Below are 18,685 nucleotides of genomic sequence, written 5' to 3'. Positions count from 1 at the left end.
TACAGGAGTATCTGACGATTCGGAAAGATAGACAAGAAGGGAAAGGAGGTGGGGTAGCTCTGTTAATAAAGGATGATATCAGGGCAGTTGTGAGAGACGATATTGGCTCTAATGAACAAAATGTTGAATCATTGTGGGTGGAGATTAGAGATAGTAAAGGGAAAAAGTCACTGGTGGGTGTAGTTTATAGGCCTCCAAATAATAACTTCATGGTGGGGCGGACAATAATCAAGGGAATAATGGAGACATGTGAAAAAGGAACAGCAGTAATCATGAGGGATTTTAACCTACATATCGATTGGTCAAATCAAATCGCACTGGGTAGCCTGGAGGAGGAATTCATAGAATGTATACGGGATTGTTTCTTAGAACAGTATGTTACAGAACCTACAAGGGAGCAAGCTATCTTGGATCTGGTCCTGTGTAATGAGACAGGAATAATAAACGATCTCCTAGTAAAAGATCCTCTCGGAATGAGTGATCACAGTATGGTTGAATTTGAAATACAGATTGAGGGTGAGGAAGTAGTGTCTCAAACGAGAGTACTATGCTTAAACAAAGGGGACTACAGTGGGATGAGGGCACAGTTGGCTAAAGTAGGCTGGAAACACAGACTAAATGGTGGCACAATTGAGGAACAGTGGAGGACTTTTAAGGAGCTCTTTCATAGTGCTCAACAAAAATATATTTCAGTGAAAAAGAAGGGCGGTAAGAGAAGGGATAACCAGCCATGGATAACCAAGGAAATAAAAGGAGAGTATCAAATTAAAAACCAATGCGTATAAGGTGGCCAAGGTTAGTGGGAAACTAGAAGATTGGGAAAATTTTAAACGACAGCAAAGAATGACTAAGAAAGCAATAAAGAAAGGAAAGATAGATTACGAAGGTAAACTTGCGCAAAACATAAAAACGGATAGTAAAAGCTTTTACAGATATATATAACAGAAAAGAGTGACTAAAGTAAATGTTGGTCCCTTAGAAGATGAGAAGGGGGATTTAATAATGGGGAATGTGGAAATGGCTGAGACCTTAAACAATTATTTTGCTTCGGTCTTCACAGTGGAAGACACAAAAACCATGCCAAAAATTGCTGGTCACAGGAATGTGGGAAGGGAGGACCTTGAGACAATCACTATCACTAGGGGGTAGTGCTGGACAGGCTAATGGGACTCAAGGTAGACAAGTCCCCTGGTCCTGATGAAATGCATCCCAGGGTATTAAAAGAGATGGCAGAAGTTATAGCAGATGCATTCGTTATAATCTACCAAAATTCTCTGGACTCTGGGGAGGTACCAGCGGATTGGAAAGCAGCTAATGTAACGTCTCGGTTTAAAAAACGGGGCAGACAAAAGGCAGGTAACTATAGGCCGGTTAGTTTAACATCTGTAGTGGGGAAAATGCTTGAAGCTATTAAGGAAGAAATAGCGGGACATCTAGAAAGGAATAGTGCAATCAAGCAGACGCAACATGGATTCATGAAGGGGAAATCATGTTTTACTAATTTACTGGAATTCTTTGAGGATATAACGAGCATGGTGGATAGAGGTATATTTAGATTTTCAAAAGGCATTCGATAAGGTGCCACACAAAAGGTTACTGCAGAAGATAAAGGTACGCGGAGTCAGAGGAAATGTATTAGCATGGGTGGACAATTGGCTGGCTAACAGACAGCAGAGAGTCAGGATAAATGGCTCCTTTTCGGGTTGGAAATCAGTGGTTAGTGGTGTGCCACAGGGATCGGTGCTGGGACCACAACTGTTTGCAATATACATAGATGACCTGGAAGAGGGGACAGAGTGTAGTGTAACAAAATTTGCAGATGACACAAAGATTAGTGGGGAAGCGGGTTGTGTAGAGGACACAGAGAGGCTGCAAAGGGATTGAGATAGGTTAAGCGAATGGTCTAAGGTTTGGCAGATGGAATACAATGTCGGAAACAGTGAGGTCATCTACCTTGGGGAAAAAAAACAGTAAAAGGGATTATTATTTGAATGGGGAGAAATTACAACATGCTGCGGTGCAGAGGGACCTGGGGGTCCTTGTGCATGAATCACAAAAAGTTAGTTTGCAGGTGCAGCAGGTAATCAGGAAGGCGAATGGAATGTTGGCCTTCATTGCGAGAGGGATGGAGTACAAAAGCAGGGAGGTCCTTCTGCAACTGTATAGGGTATTGGTGAGGCCGCACCTGGAGTACTGCGTGCAGTTTTGGTCACCTTACTTAAGGAAGGATATACTGGCTTTGGAGGGGGTACAGAGACGATTCACTAGGCTGATTCCGGAGATGAGTAGGTTACCTTATGATGATAGATTGAGTAGACTGGGTCTTTACTCGTTGGAGTTCAGAAGGATGAGGGGTGATCTTATAGAAACATTTAAAATAATGAAAGGGATAGACAAGATAGAGGCAGAGAGGTTGTTTCCACTGGTCGGGGAGACTAGAACTAGGGGGCACAGCCTCAAAATACGGGGGAGCCAATTTAAAACCGAGTTGAGAAGGAATTTCTTCTCCCAGAGGGTTGTGAATCTGTGGAATTCTCTGCCCAAGGAAGTAGTTGAGGCTAGCTCATTGAATGTATTCAAGTCACAGATAGATAGATTTTTAACCAATAAGGGAATTAAGGGTTACGGGGAGAGGGCGGGTAAGTGGAGCTGAGTCCACGGCCAGATCAGCCATGATCTTGTTGAATGGCGGAGCAGGCTCGAGGGGCTAGATGGCCTACTCCTGTTCCTAATTCTTATGTTCTCATGTTCTTAAATAGCGAGTTAGCTTGCGAGGCTGTACTAACCAGTGCATGAGACTGAGGGGATCCACACATGTGCAATGGAGGGGACCCACATGTGCGACAGGAGTGGAAACATTGATTTTTTTTCCTCCCTTGAACACAGGCACCAAGGCCAAATGTAGCACCCCAACTCAGTACAGAATGCATACTGATTCAGAGGCCTCGTGGTTTATATGTCTTGATATGACACAGAGCAGTGCTTTTTTATCACAGAGCCCCAACTTAGCAATTTTAAATTCTCTTACCTGATTCAGATCTGCTACAGTTCCCTCTAGTTCTATTTTCTGTTTCATTGAAGCATGTAGACAATCCAGCACTGATTGTTTTGGTTGCATTCCTCTATCAAAACGGTTATACATACCACACCAGAATCTAGACAGGAGAACAGATGAAGTCTTTATAAATATAGCAGCACTTAAAAATGGCAGTAATCTTTCGCAATAAAAATCACCGTGTTATATGCTGATGGATTTCATCAAAGAATACATGTAACAATAGAAACTTACAAAAAACCCTCAGATTATTCATTTTTTTAGATTACAAAATCAAATGTATGGCAGTAAAACATTAATAGCCAACATATCAGGGGCTCAATAAAAGAAACTGCACTTTGTGGAATTAACAATTAAAATCACTCTATCCATCATGGTTGCATAGTTGGTTGATGTTCCAATGCACCAAACCAAAGAGAGCAGAACATCTTGACCATAGCGATGATGTTAGATGTCCCATAAAGGAGAACATTTAACAGGTGAGTCTTCGAGGGATGCTATCACAGCATTGGCTAAAAAGCAGCATAGGCAAAGGAGGAACATTCTTGCCAATTCTGTAAGTTGGAATGCACTGTGTGGTGTAACTTTTTTTTTTTAAAAACTGACACTTAATAGCGAAAGCAAATTATTTAATCAGGAGGAAGATAGATGTTGTCTTACAACTTTAATGTAAGTATGCAATAGAAAGTTTACAAAAATGCTGTACTATTTCCCTTCATCCCAATTTTTGTCCCTCCTTACCCGAGTGTGCTAATACTGGGGATGGTTTCATAGAAGCTGGCCACACTGGTACCTTGTCTAAGTGGCCATTCTTCATGTGCGAGTCTTACTCAAATGTGAACAGCATTACAGCCAAGCCAAATCCTGTCCTCAACAGAACTCCGCTCCGCACACACATTGGCCCCAACATTTACTTGGGGCCGGGAGGGAGGGGAGAAGGGGAGGATTCTCAGACATCCTGCAGATTGACAGGCTGCCTATTTGTCAGGCAGAAAAGCAGCTGAGATTTGTAGTTAGGCAAGTCTAACATCATGGGGAGGGAGAGAGAGGGGTGAAACGGACATCACGGCGAGGTGGGAGTCGGCCGATCGCATGCAGGTAAGCTTGTTGTGCCTAGAGGAAAAATTACTGCTCCTACTGGCCCAAAAACAGTGCTATAAAGGCCCTTACCTCATGGATCCAGACCTTCTTGCCTACTTTTACTTGCTGGGATACAGAAGCCCAGGAATCTCGGCCTCCACAAGTTAAAAATAAAAATGCTGTTAAAATGAAGGCATGCATCCTGCTTAAAAGATTTCAGTGACTGACCCACTTCCAGAGAGCAGTCAAGTCACCTAGCGCCCCAACCCACCTCCATTAAAAGAAAATGGGCAGGTTGGAAGCGGGTTTGAGATTTTAACAATGTTTTACCTTCTCACCAGCTGCCAACCCACTCATCCTTAGGGGTTAAAATTACCACATTATTTCCAGCAGGTACCTCTGGACCATAATCAGGAGCGACAAGACTGGCTGGTTTCCCCTTGCCAATGGTTCACTAACTGATGGGTACAAGACCATTTATAATACCCCTACTGCAGATCTGGCTAAATCAGCAAACTCAGCAAAGAAACCAGTGACCTTCTGGCCTATATGTCCTACTGATACACAAGGCACTGCCTTCAACCACCAATTGATCAAGGAAGCACATGCAAAAATCTCTTCGAGAAAACTGTTACAAGAGATAATAAAGGACCAAAACCAAAAAAGTTTCCAGTTCCTGAGACACTTACTTGAAGTTAAAAGGCGCAGTATTGGGCTTCAACACAATATTTATTGCACTGGGTTTATATAGGGGATTCTGGTATAGGTATTGTTTCTCCAATAGAAATGGCCACAAGGAATGAGTCTTTTCTTGAAGTCTATAAAAAAAAAATGTCTAAAATTATACAAGCAATCTTAACATTTAAGTAGACATTTTAAAATGGATTGTGTGGTCGCACAGTCTTCAATCATTTAAAAAACAAACCTGGTAATAATGAAAAATTTACATTTATGTGCTGCTGCTTCCAAATCAAATTCTCCCCTTCTCTCCTGAAGCCATTGAACCTTTTTGGGGGAATAGTTGCACGAGTGCTGCAACTCTCAATTATCTCAGTCAAATGGCCACTCTACAAATGCTAGCCGAAGTAACAACTATCAACACGCTGCACAATTGTGAAGGGCACTATAGACACGACCAATCTTGACCTCACACACATGCACTTTGTAGGTGCGGTAACTATACAGCATTGAGGAGTGGAACTGGTTTTCTCGTCAGGGCTGTTGAGGTCATCTGTAGCTCTCCTGTTGCCCTGGCTGAGATCAGCAAATTCAGCACAAACCAGGAGTTCTGGTTTTATTTCCTCCTCTAGGCGGCCACTGTAAAATAATTAATGCTGTTCAGGATATTTGTTGTATTGGGCTGGGTTGCTTATTGGGTCAGATGGTTTATAACTAGCCCTTAAAAAGTATATATACACACACACACACACGAGAATGGGACCCAGAGCCAAATCAAAATGCAACACTTAATCGTAATTGATGACAAAGCATTGGTTTAGCAATGAGCGCACACTCACTCGGGTTTTCTGAACCATAATGGCACTAGCCCATTTAGAACATGGACATTCACTTTAAGCTCACTTTAACTCTTGACGTTCTTTCTGGCAGTTTCCAATGAAGTTGCCAAATTGACAGGAGTAGACATGGTCATGGATCTCCAGCAGATACTTCTCATTAAACTCAAAAGCACATGGAAACTGTTCCATCAGATGCCAGATGCTTTCAATAAACTGGGTAAACACAGGAGAAACTTCTTTAGGGTCACCCTCCAGATGCCCACATCTGTGAAAGATAAAAAGAAACTAATGAGAATCTCCAACCTTACATAAAATGAAATCCTTGAATTGAAATGATATTTTTTGAAAGAGTCTTTTCCCCTTCAATCTGCCCCCCTCATTACCTGAACATATGATGGCCGCTATTTGGCACCTTGTCCAAATTGCTCTTCTTTACATGCAAGCCTGCATCATTGTAGGCCATTCGACTGTCTAAGCTCAATCCTGTCCTCATTCAATGTGCACGTTTCTTTGCAGGAGAGACATTGGACTGTGATCAGGAGCAGGGACCCTGGCTGCATCACTTCCACCCCCCACTCGATCCCCAACAACTTGAATTTATATAGTGCCTTTAATATCGTAAAACGTCCCAAGGCATTTCACAGGAGCGTCATCAAATAAAACTTGACACTGAGCCATAAAGGAGATATCAGAACAGGTGACCAAAAGCTTGGTCAAAGAGGCAGTTTTTAAAGAGTGCCTTAAAGAGGAGAGATAGAGAGGCGGAGAGGGTGAGGGAGGGAATTCCAGAGCTTAGGGCGTAAGGCAGCTAAAGGAACGGCCGGCAATGGTGGAACGATGAAAATTGGGAATGCACAAGAGGCCAGATTTACATAGAATATACAGCACAAAAACAGGCCATTCGGTGTTAATACTCCACACGCGTCTCTTTGACTGCCAATGATGGAGCAATGAAAATCAGGGATAAAGAAAGACTTGCATTTATATAGGATCTTTCACAACCACATGGTCCAACGTGCTTTACAGCCAATTAAGCACTTTTGGAGTGTAGTCACTGTTGTACTGTGGGAAATGTGGCAGCCAATTTGCACACAGCAAGCTCCCACAAACAGCAATGTGATAATGACCAGATAATCGGTTTTTGTTATGTTGATTGAGGGATAAATATTGGCCAGGACACTGGGAATAGCTCCCCTGCTCTTCTTCGAAATAGTGCCATGGGATCTTTTATGCCCACCTGAGAGAGCAGACGGAGCCTCGGTTTAACGTCTCATCTGAAAGATGGCACCTGCAACAGTGCAGCACTCCCTCAGCTGGAGTGTCAACCTAGATTTATGTGCTCAAGCCCCTGGAGTGGGACTTGAACCCACAACCTTGTGACTCAGAGGCGAGTGTTCTACCCACTGAGCCACAGCTGAAGCGCAAAAAGACCAGAATTGGAGGAATGCAGAGATCTCGCCGAGGGTTGTAGGGCTGGAGGAGGAGTGATGTCATGGGAGGGATTTGAAAACAAGGATGAGAATTTTAAAATTGAGGCATTGCCACCAGTTCAGGAGCCAATGTAGGTTAGGGGTGATGGCTGAAAGGGACTTGGGTGAATGAGACTTGGTGGGAGTTCTGGTACAGGCAGCAGAGTTTTGGATGAGCTCAAGCTTACAGAGGGTGAAAAGTGAGAGACCTGCTAGGAGAGGATTGGGATAGTCGAGCCTAGAGACAACAAAGGCATGGATGAGGCTTTCAGCCAAGCGGGTAAGTGATTGGCTGGTGGATTGGTGAGTATTTAACCTTTTTTTCTTCTTTTTATTTCCTTATCAGTAGGTAACCTTTGACATGGTTGCCAAATTAAGTAATTTAAAGGTTAAGCCATGGCAAGAGAGCCTAGACACATGTCATGCTCCTCCTGTGCTATGTGGGAAGCCAGGGATGCTTCCAGTGTCTGACGACTACATGTGGGAAGTGTATCCAGCTGCAGCTCCTGGCATTGCAGCACTGGAGCTGTGCATGGATTCACTCTGGAGCATCTGTGATGCTGAATAGCACGTTTACTGATTGGTCACACCGCAGGTAAAGGTTACTCAGGCAGATAGGGAATGGGTGACCCATCAAGAGCAGCAGTGGAAGGAAGGTAGTGCAGGGGTCCCCTGTATTCACCTCCCTCCAAAACAGATATACTGTTTTGGGTACTGTTGGGGGAGAGGACTCATCAGGGGAAGGCAGCAGCTAAGTTCATGGCACTATGGGTGGCTCTGCTGCACAGGAGGGCAGGAAAAAGAGTGGGAGAGCTATAGTGGTAATGGATTCTATTGTAAGGGGAATAGATAGGTGTTTCTGCAGTCGCAACAGAGACTCCAGGATGGTATGTTGCCTCCCTGGTGCAAGGGTCAAGAATGTCTCTGAGCAGGTGCAGAGCATTCTGAAAAGGGAGGGTGAACAGCCAGTTGTCGTGGTGCATATAGGTACCAACGATCTAGGTAAAAAATGGGATGAGGTCCTACAAGCTGAATTTAAGGGAGCTAGGAGTTAAATTAAAAAGCAGAACCTCAAAGGTAGTAATCTCACTAGCCACGTGCTAGTCAGAATAGGAATTGCAGGATCGCTAAGATGAGTATGTGGCTTGTGGAGTGGTGCAGGAAGGTGGGATTCAAATTCCTGGGACATTGAAACCAGTTCTGGGGGAGGTGGGACCAGTACAAACCAGATGGTCTGCAACTGGACAGGACCGGAACCAATTTATAAATGGGGAACAAAGAAATGGCAGACCAACTGAACAAATACTTTGGTTCTGTCTTCACGAAGAAAGACACAAATAACCTTCCGGAAATACTAGGGGACCGAGGGTCTAGCGAGAAGGAGGAACTGAAATCCTTATTAGTCAGAAAATTGTGTTAGGGAAATTGATGGGATTGAAGGCCGATAAATCCCCAGAGCCTGATAGTCTGTATCCCAGAGTATTTAAAGAAGTGGCCCTAGAAATGGTGGATGCCTTGATCATTTTCCAACAGTCTATCGACTCGGGATCAGTTCCTATGGACGGGAGGGTAGCTAATGTAACACTATTTTTTAAAAAAGGAGTGTGAAAACGGGGAATTATAGACCGGTTAGCCTGACATTAGTAATGGGAAAAATGTTGGAATCAATTATTAAAGATGAAATAGCAGCGCATTTGGAAAGCAGTGACAGGATTGGTCCAAGTCAGCTTAGGTTTATGAAAGAGAAATCATGTTCTATGTAACTAGTAGAGTGGACAAGGGAGAACCAGTGGATGTGGTGTATTTGGACTTTCAACAGTTCCTATGGACGGGAGGGTAGCTAATGTAACACTATTTTTTAAAAAAGGAGTGTGAAAACGGGGAATTATAGACCGGTTAGCCTGACAGTAATGGGAAAAATGTTGGAATCAATTATTAAAGATGAAATAGCAGCGCATTTGGAAAGCAGTGACAGGATTGGTCCAAGTCAGCTTAGGTTTATGAAAGAGAAATCATGTTCTATGTAACTAGTAGAGTGGACAAGGGAGAACCAGTGGATGTGGTGTATTTGGACTTTCAAAAGGCTTTTGACAAGGTCCCACACGTAATTGGTGTGCAAAATGAAAGCACATGGTATTGGAGAACTGGTTGGCAGACAGAAAGCAGAGAGCCGGGATAAACGGGTCCTTTTCAGAATGGCAGGCAGTGACTCGAGAGGTGCCGCAGGGCTCAGTGCTGGGACCCCAGCTATTTACAATATACATCAATGATTTTGATGAAGGAATTGAGTGCAATAACTCTAAATTTGCAGCTGACACTAAGCTGGGTGGCGGTGTGAGCTGTGACCAGAATGCCAAGAGGCTGCAGGGTGACTTGGACAGGTTAGGTGAGTGGGCAAATGCATGGCAGATGCGTATAGTGTGGATAAATGTGAGGTTATCCACATTGGTGGCAAAAACATGAAGGCAAAATATTATCTGGATGTCGGCAGATTAGGAAAAGAGGTGGTGCAACGAGACCTGGGTGTCATGGTACATCAGTCATTGAAGGTTGGCGTGCAGGTGCAGCAGGCGGTGAAGGTGGCAAATGGCATGTTGGCCTTCATAGCTAGGGGATTTGAGTATAGGAGCAGGGAGGTCTTACTGCAGTTGTACAGGGCCTTGGTGAGGCCTCATCTGGAATATGGTGTTCAGTTTTGGTTTCCTAACTTGAGGAAAGACATTCTTGCTATTGAGGGAGTGCAGTGAAGGTTCACCAGACTGATTCCCAGGATGGTAGGACTGTCATATGAGGAGAGACTGGATCGACTGGGCCAGTATTCACTGGAGTTTAGAAGAATGAGGGGATCTCATAGAAACATATAAAATTCTGACGGGGCTGGACAGGTTAGATGCAGGAAGAATGTTCCCGATGTTGGGGAAGTCCAGAACAAGGGGTCACAGTCTAAGGATAAGGGGTAAGTCATTTAGGACCGAGATGAGGAGAAACTTCACTCAGAGTTGTTAACCTATGGAATTCTGTACCGCAGAAAGTAGTTGATGCCAGTTCATTGGAGATATTCAAGAGGGAGTTAGATATGGCCCTTACGTCTAAAGAGATCAAGGGGTATGGAGAGAAAGCAGGAAAGGGGTACTGAGGTGAATGATCAGCTATGATCTTATTGAATGGTGGTGCAGGCTCGTAGGGCCGAATGGCCTACTCCTGCACCTATTTTCTATGTTTCTAAATATGCTGAGACAAAACTGATTACGGTTCAGCTTTTTCCATCTTTAAAAAAAATAGCTCAACAATGGGCCTGACTTTCTGTCCCTGTAAGACAGCATTAGGCCGCCACAAAGCACTGCTGAAATACAAAGTTACTAGAACGAATATTTGTATTTATAGAAAGATATCATCCTGCTAAATTCACACAATTACTTTTGGGAATGACTTGTGCAGGCAAGCAGCTATTCTATGACACAAACGGCAAAGTACAGGTTGAACCTCCCTTATCCAGAACCCTCGGGACCTGGCCTGTTCTGGATAAGGGATTTTTCCGGACGAGGGCTGGTCAGGTTAAATTGGATGGTACAGGTAATGAACAAGGGGATATTGGGACTGGCTGGCTTGGGGCTGGGAGTGCGCAGAGAGGTCATGGGCATGGATAATCACAAGATCAGGCCAGCAAGGAAGGACTTCAATTTGTTCATGTCGGAGTTCTGCGCATGTGCCACCTGGTGGCCGGGAATGGGTCTGGATGAGGGGCGGTTCCGGATAAGGGAGGTTCAAGCTGTATGAGAAAAGAATTGTAAGCGGAGAGCTCCTTGCTCTTCAAAATAGTGCTGTAATATTTGTCCTTTCAGGTGGGCAGGTCCATGACAAGATCAACAATCCTCATCAATAATCAGTCATCTTTTGAGTCCAACATTCCTTTTATTTACAACTTTTTCCCCCCTCATTATCTCCTTAAGGACCTACCTCTTGCTGAGTACAACTAGATTGAATCCTGGGATGGGAGGGTTGTCCTATGAGGGGAGATTAAATCTATACTCTCTGGAGTTTAGAAGAATGGGAGGAGATCTCATTGAAACATTCAAGATTCTGAGGGGGATTGACAGGGTAGATGCTGAGAGGTTGTTTGCCCTGGCTGGTGAGTCTAGAACTCAAGGTTTCAGGATCGTCACAGGATAACGGGTCGGACATTCAAGACTGAGACGAGGAGGAATTTCTTCACAGAGAGCGAGCGAGGCAGGAAGGGGGGTGACAGGAAGAGGAGGGGAGGGAAATTGAAGGGGAAAGAGGGAGGGGAGCGGGAAGGGAGAGCCTGATCTCATCTTCAACCAATGCCCACTGTCTGCACTTTTCAGCAGGAATCACTTGACAGCAATCAGGATCAGGATTCTCCCCTCCCAACCCAACAACGACTGCCCTGATTGAGATCCAGCAGATACCAGAAATTGGACCCGACACTTAGGTCTTTACCCACTCGACCATTAAGCGAGCTATCACTACCATTATTTTTCAATATGCTTTAAACCTTTGCTTACAACAGGGAAACTAAACATGTAGATAACTGTCCATGAAAGAGCATCTGTTTACCTTTGGGAGAATTTGTGCCCCATAGAGATCCATTCTTTTTCTATAAGAACCTTGAAAAGAGCAAACATGTAATTACACCAGCACAAATATTAGAAATAAGCATTTCTTGTTGATAACCTCTTTTTAAAAAAAAAAACATTTCCAATTCATCAGCAATGGAAAGCACGCATTTCCTTTTATATTTATGTCAGCAACTTAAGAGCTGTGTCACTTTTTTGTTTGCATTTACATCGATTTAATATTCCTCTGAAATACCTTAATTTTTAAAAAAATCTTTAGATACAAGGCATCCTTTTTAGCTCGGGCCTTGACTTCAATCCCCCCAGCAATCCACTCATTCTAAATCTGGAAACTTCAATAACTGTTCATTCGTGAGCTGAGCTTCCTCCTCCACAGCCACTCTGTTGCCACAAACAACCTTCTTTCACCCCTGAACATTTGGGGGGGGGGGGGGGGGGGGGAAAGGAGGTTGCCCCCTTACCGCCTCCAAGGGGCAGTCGGGCCTTTCCGACTGGGGGGGGGCAGGCAGATAGTCCGACCCAGGTGGAATTGCCCCCAAGCTGGGGGCAGCGGACAGGGGTTGTCAGATATGCACCCACCCCTTACTGCCTGGAGGAGACTCCTTTCTACCCTGCGAGGGAAATTGTCCCGCAGGAGCGTAGCCGCTGCCGGTCGGTGCCCCCAACAGCTTCACACGGCAGGAAGCTGCCAGTGGCTGGATGGCGCGTCCACCCTTAAAGGGGAGGATGCACCACTGCAGCCGCCATTTTATTTTAATTGTCGGCCAACTCTGCAGTTGGCCAGACAATGACGGCCAAGTGTTCAGCCGGGCTGCCAAAATGCAGCCAGGCACCCCCTCTTGGGTGCTGGGTCTCTGGCCTGGCCGAAGCTCTCCCTAGTGGCCCAGTGGGCACCAAGGAGGCCTCGCAGCGTCCCTCCCCTTTAAGTAGAGGGGAGGGACGCTGCTACGCATCTGCGCAACGCAGCATTGTCTGTGTCACGCTGACGTGCTCAGCGGGGAGCTGTCGATACCGCCCGCCTTCCACCCACTTGCTTCTTCCCCTCTGCTGCCCGGTTGATTTTTAAAGACAAAAGTGGACAATTTCCCTTTATTCCCCACCCCATCAGCACTGGCGGTAATTCACCAGTTAATTCGAATTATCCACTCCAAACAGGACAGAGGGCAATTTCAGCCCCTGCAAGTCTACAACCCAAATATTGCCAAATCACACTATCAACTCAAGGATCGACTTCTTCAATACTCTTACTTGCCATTCTCCTCAACCTCCATATATACCAATTTATTTAGCACTCTGAAACCCGCTTCCAACCTCACACAAAGGGACGCCACCTCATCGCTCCACTGGCTGCCTGTGCCAAAGCAAACTGACTTTAAGACCCTCTTCTTTATTTAAAATCTCTCCATGGCTGTACACCTCATCAGTCATCTTCTCAGCCTTACCCCCACACGCCTCTTCCATTGGTCCTGAAGCCAGGTTGCTGCTCATTCCCCACTCCATCCATGCCTACTTTTTCTGTTATGCTAACCTCCTGGAATTCACACTCAATCTATTCACCTTGCCACTTTATCCCAAAATGTCTGCTTTTTGGCTGTGCCTTTTAGCCTCCACCCAATTTTTTTTCAATCCCTTTTCCTGCTTGCTGGCTATCCTTTTCCACCTTAAAAAGCATTAAAACAAACATAAAAAAAAAAATTGAAGAGCACTTTAAAAATGTAAATAGTTGTAGTTAGTTAGAGAGAAGGAAAGTTTAGGATGAGCACTTTTTGCTCAAAGTAATCTTCCACTGGTCAGCAGTTACCTTCTCAATAGCCGATCCAGCATCTCTCAGCCATCGCTCACCAGGGGCAACATGTTTACATAGACATTTTCTAATTATAAATGTGGTCATTGAAACTTAATGGAAAAAAATGACATGAAGTACACAGATAAGATTTTTTAAAATACACATACACAAAATAAATTCCTATGTCAACATTTATAATGAAAATTGTTACTGTGACTGGTTATACTGTAATTACATCCTTCCACCAGTGGTAGTGCTGCAGGGCATCCACTTGGGGCAGTGAGGGGGTGGGAGCGGGCGAGTAGGAATGTTCCCCGAAAGCTGCGCGGCGCTCCGGGGGTCCCCGCAGCCGGCTTTTCAATAGAAAAACTGCACGTGCGCAGATTTTGAATGGACTGCGCAGCCCCGGCCAGATATTGTTTTTACAGGGAACATTCATGGATAGTGGTATAATTACAGGATGACAAGTTCACAGCTTTGGGCAAAACTATTTACACTAAGCCTAGACTTTTGAGACAAAGGCCAAGGCCTTAGATTAAAAAAATTAAAACAGTAGACAATTCAGTGCATAAATTTAAATCATGTTATTGTGAATTATGTACTTTTTGATGCAAAGACAGCAAGGTTAACATATCCACCACTGCCTCATGCAAGGACTATATGATTAAAAAGGTTGCCAGGATAACACTGCATGTGTTTTTTTTTTAAATTGTAAACAATTCCACCAACAATGCCTGATTAAGGAAGTGGATTTCATGTTTCTCAGGAGAGACTACCTGCAATATGGACATATCTTGGGGATCTTCTCTCTTAACACATGAAAGACAGTGCCCGGGATTTTATGGTAAAAGTAATGGTAAGGATAGAAGCGCTCACCGTTAGTAAAGAGCAAATCGGACAGAAAATTCAGGCAACAGACATGTGCAGTTAAACGTGGAAATCAGAAAGTTGCTGTCCGAGTCGCCTGCTCCTCCAGAAGCTTCGCTGTAATGGTATCTTGCTTAGAGACTCGACATTGAAACATAGAATTACGTGTAGTTGGGGTACCTGCGTCAAAGATACCCACTAAACATGCCTTGTCCATTCCAGTGCAAGTGAATTTTTAATGACATAAGCCTTAATTACTGTGAAACAAACCTTCTGGCCCTGAAAATTAACGTTTACAAGTATGGAGTCTCATACCATCAGATTTTAATTATTGTTGGAGATTTAAAAATAATTAAAATAAAACTTTTTACTTTTTCATGGTCTCTTTGATCTCTCTCTTAATCCCATCTTTCTTTTCCTCTCTTTATTTTGCTTTGTGTACATGACTTTACATTGAATTATTTATTCTAATTTATATTTCCTGTTTTAAACTCTGCGTACCTCAGTAAAAATTCTTCAATTTGATTGGTTAAGGAGACACACCACTGCTTGCCCTGTGCTCACAAGTTATAGATCCTCTTTAGAGGGTGCTGCACTGTTTTGGATTTCTAATTACCACAACTTTCAGTGCAAAAGCCCATAGGTGATCTGTGGGTAAGTGTAATGAATAATAATGGAGAACAGGGAAATGGCAGAGACTTTGAACAAATATTTTGTATCGGTCTTCACAGTAGAAGACACTAAAAACACCCCAATAATGGATAATCATGGGGCAATAGGGAGGGAGGAACTTAATACAATCACTAAAGAAATAGTACTCTAAAATAATGGGACTAAAGGTGGACAAGTCCCCTGGACCCGATGGCTTGCATCCTAGGGTTTTAAAATAAGTGGCTGCAGAGATAGTGGATGCATTGGTTGTAATCTACCAAAATTGCCTGGATTCTGGAGAGGTCCCAGCAGATTGGAAATCCGCAAATATAAGGAGGCAGACAGAAAGCAGGAAACTATAGACCAGTTAGCCTCACATCTGTCGTTGGGGCTGGAGTCCATTATTAAGGAAGCAGTAACAGGACATTTGGAAAAGCATAATACAGTCAAGCAGAGTGTCAACATGGTTTTATGAAGGGGAAGTCATGTTTGACAAATTTGCTGACGTACTTTGAGAATGTAACGAGCAGGGTGGATAAGGGGGAAATAGTAGATGTGGTGTATTTGGATTTCCAGAAGCATTACTGCATAAAACGTTACTGCATAAGATAAAAGCTCACGGGATTGGGGGTAATATATTAGCATGGATAGAGGATTGGCTAACTAACAGAAAAAGAGAGAGAGTCAGGATAAATGGGTTATTTTCTGGTTGGCAAATGGTAACCAGTGGGATGCCACAGGGATCGGTGCTGGATCCTCAACTATTTACAATCTATATTAATGACTTGGATGAAGGGACCGAGTGTAATGTAGCTAAGTTTTCTGATGATACAAAGATGGGTGGGAAAGCAAGTTGTGAGGAGGACACAAAAAATCTGCAAAAGGACATAGACAGGCTAAGTGAGTGGGCAAACATTTGGCAGATGGAGTATAATGTGGAAAAGTGTGAGGTTATCCACTTGTCAGGAAAAATAAAAAAGCAAATTACTTAAATGGAGAAAAATTACAAAATGCTGCAGTAGAGGGACCGGGGGGTGGCCCTTGCGCATGAAACACAAAAAGTTTGCAGATACAGCAGGTAATCAGGAAGGCAAATGGAATGTTGGCCTTTATTGCAAAGGGGATGGAGTATAAAAGCAGAGAAACCCTGCTACAACTGTACATGGTATTGGTGAGGCCACACCTAGAGTACTGCGTATAGTTTTGGTCTCCTTATTTAAGGAAGGATATACTTGCATTGGAGACAGTTAAGATAAAGTTCACTAGGTTGATTCCTGAGATGAAGGGGTTAACTTACGAAGAAAGGTCGAGTAGGTTGGGCCTATACGCATTGGCGTTCAGAAGAATGAGGGGTGATCTTATTGAAACATACAAGATACTGAGGGGGCTCGACAAGGTAGATGCAGAGAGGATGTTTCCCTTCCTGGGGGAATCTAGAATTAGGGGGCATAATTTCAGAATAAAGGGTCGCCCATTTTAAAGTGAAATGAGGAGGAATTTCTTCTCAGAGGGTTGTAAATCTGTGGAATTCTCTGCCCCAGAGAGCTTTGGAGGTTGGGTCATTAAATATATTTAAGGTGGAGATAGATAGATTTTTGAGTCATAAGGGAAGTGGAGCTGAGCCCAAGATCAGATCAGCCATGACCTTATTGAATGGCGGAGCAGGCTCGAAGGGCCAAATGGCCTGCTCCTGCTCCTATTTCTTATGTTCTTACATTCTTATGAACATCTGACTGCAAAATCCAGGCCAGTGTTAAATAGCCCCGAAAAAACTTAGCGCTTCAGAAAGCATTCCATTAGTATACACAGCAACAGAAATAGCTGGTGCGAGTAAGTTAACAAATAAGAACATAAGAATTAGGAACAGGAGTAGGCCATCTAGCCCCTCGAGCCTGCTCCGCCATTCAACAAGATCATGGCTGATCTAGCCGTGGACTCAGCTCCACTTACCCGCCCGTTCCCCATAACCCTTAATTCCCTTATTGGTTAAAAATCTATCTATCTGTGACTTGAATACATTCAATGAGCTAGCCTCAACTGCTTCCTTGGGCAGAGAATTCCACAGATTCACAACCCTCTGGGAGAAGAAATTCCTTCTCAACTCTGTTTTAAATTGGCTCCCCCGTATTTTGAGGCTGTGCCCCCTACTTCTAGTCTCCCCGACCAGTGGAAACAACCTCTCTGTCTCTATCTTGTCTATCCCTTTCATTATTTTAAATGTTTCTATAAGATCACCCCTCATCCTTCTGAACTCCAACGAGTAAAGACCCAGTCTACTCAATCTATCACCATAAGGTAACCCCCTCATCTCCGGAATCAGCCTCGTGAATCGTCTCTGTGCCCCCTCCAAAGCTAGTATATCCTTCCTTATCCTGCAGCGCTTCTCCCAGATGGTAGCCGTGAATCGGCCCGATCAGCCCGATGCACTGCAGCAGAGTGCCAGGCTGATTGTTTCTTACCTGTGATCAGAGAACAAAATTGGAGAGAGAGGACTGAAATCTTTTTTTTTTTTTAATTTGTTTCTAAAACTTACCTCAGCCACCTTGTCTTTAAGCCCCGAAGCACGCGGCCTCCCAATGAACGCCTCCTGCAGCTGCCGACGTTTTTGCCCGGCGATGTTGCAGGGGGGAGAACCGAAATTGGGGTCCGGAGCGCTACCAAGGTGATGTGCACGGCAATGATGTTATGATCTCCAGGCGAAGGAAATCAGGGTGCAACGCCATACCGCTGCTGCAAACTTCCTGCCAAGTATGGTGGGAGTTGATCTTCTCGCTGCGGCCGGTTGGTAAGTGCTTAGTGCCCTGTTATCATCTCTAGGTACTAAGGAGGCCAATTTCTAGGCCTGGGTATTTAAACGGGCATCTTCTGGTCTGCATGGCGTGGCGCTATATAGAGCACTGCCTTTAACTACTGCGTCTCCAAACTAATTTTTGTTTAATAGTGTATGTTTAGATCAGTTAGGAAACATAACATAGGCTGTATATTACTTAACTGTTAACTTAGTTTTAAGTAGCCAAAACCCCTAAAAGCTTTATGCACCATGTACATTCTCACCATAAATCCCTTTATTGTCCGGTAGTAGGAATCCAGGAGAAGGCCAGACAATGAGCAAACTTGAACAGTACGATCCCATCCATCAGAACAGTGAACCAACACACTGGCATTTTCTTCAGTTACTGCCTAGCATTAACAGTGTACAGAAAAAGAAAGTTGCTTTAAACAAATAAATTCCTTTATATCACCATATACTGCATTTTAATAATAATAATTCACAAGAAGTGAAATACAGTTTTCCTACATAAGTAATGCACTGTTTGACAATGTTCTGAAAACTTTAATGCTATACAAAATATAATTCTCTCTTTCTTTCTAGTATACTAATATTCTATTAAAGCAGAAAAGTCCTGTGGTGGGGGGGGGGGCGAAGAGAATGTGCACAGGAAGCTGCTGTTAGGGTTAAGTATTTCAGTCAATACAATTCAAAAAAAAAAATTGTTCATGGATTAATGCAATGAGTAGCAGAACCATTAAGGGAAAGTGCTTCAAAAAGAAAGAGTTGGACACCAAACTCCAGTTGGATGGAGAGGCTGGGGACGTCTGTGAAGGCATAGCTAAAGTACGCCACTCTATGGCAGCTTTTGAAAATGTGAAAGACTGACAAG

The 18,685-nt window shown here is 43.8% G+C and overlaps 1 protein-coding gene across 3 annotated transcripts in view; it reads right to left on the bottom strand.

Moving 5' to 3' along the window:
• mtmr8 (myotubularin related protein 8) overlaps window positions 1-18,685 on the bottom strand; it is a 55,472-nt gene that overhangs the window by 10,480 nt on the left and 26,307 nt on the right. For all 3 annotated transcript variants that reach the window (XM_070882692.1, XM_070882691.1, XM_070882693.1), the window contains exons 9-13: window positions 18,078-18,203; window positions 11,700-11,749; window positions 5,717-5,917; window positions 4,825-4,953; window positions 3,029-3,155 (exon numbers count right to left, since the gene is read on the bottom strand). In XM_070882692.1, the coding sequence (XP_070738793.1) occupies window positions 3,029-3,155; window positions 4,825-4,953; window positions 5,717-5,917; window positions 11,700-11,749; window positions 18,078-18,203 (633 nt within the window). The remainder of the gene's footprint in view (window positions 1-3,028; window positions 3,156-4,824; window positions 4,954-5,716; window positions 5,918-11,699; window positions 11,750-18,077; window positions 18,204-18,685) is intronic.

Source organism: Pristiophorus japonicus, chromosome 6, assembly GCF_044704955.1.
Source record: "Pristiophorus japonicus isolate sPriJap1 chromosome 6, sPriJap1.hap1, whole genome shotgun sequence".
In the NCBI taxonomy this organism is placed as follows: Eukaryota; Metazoa; Chordata; class Chondrichthyes; family Pristiophoridae; genus Pristiophorus; species Pristiophorus japonicus.
This window is presented reverse-complemented; position numbering and strand designations above follow the sequence as displayed.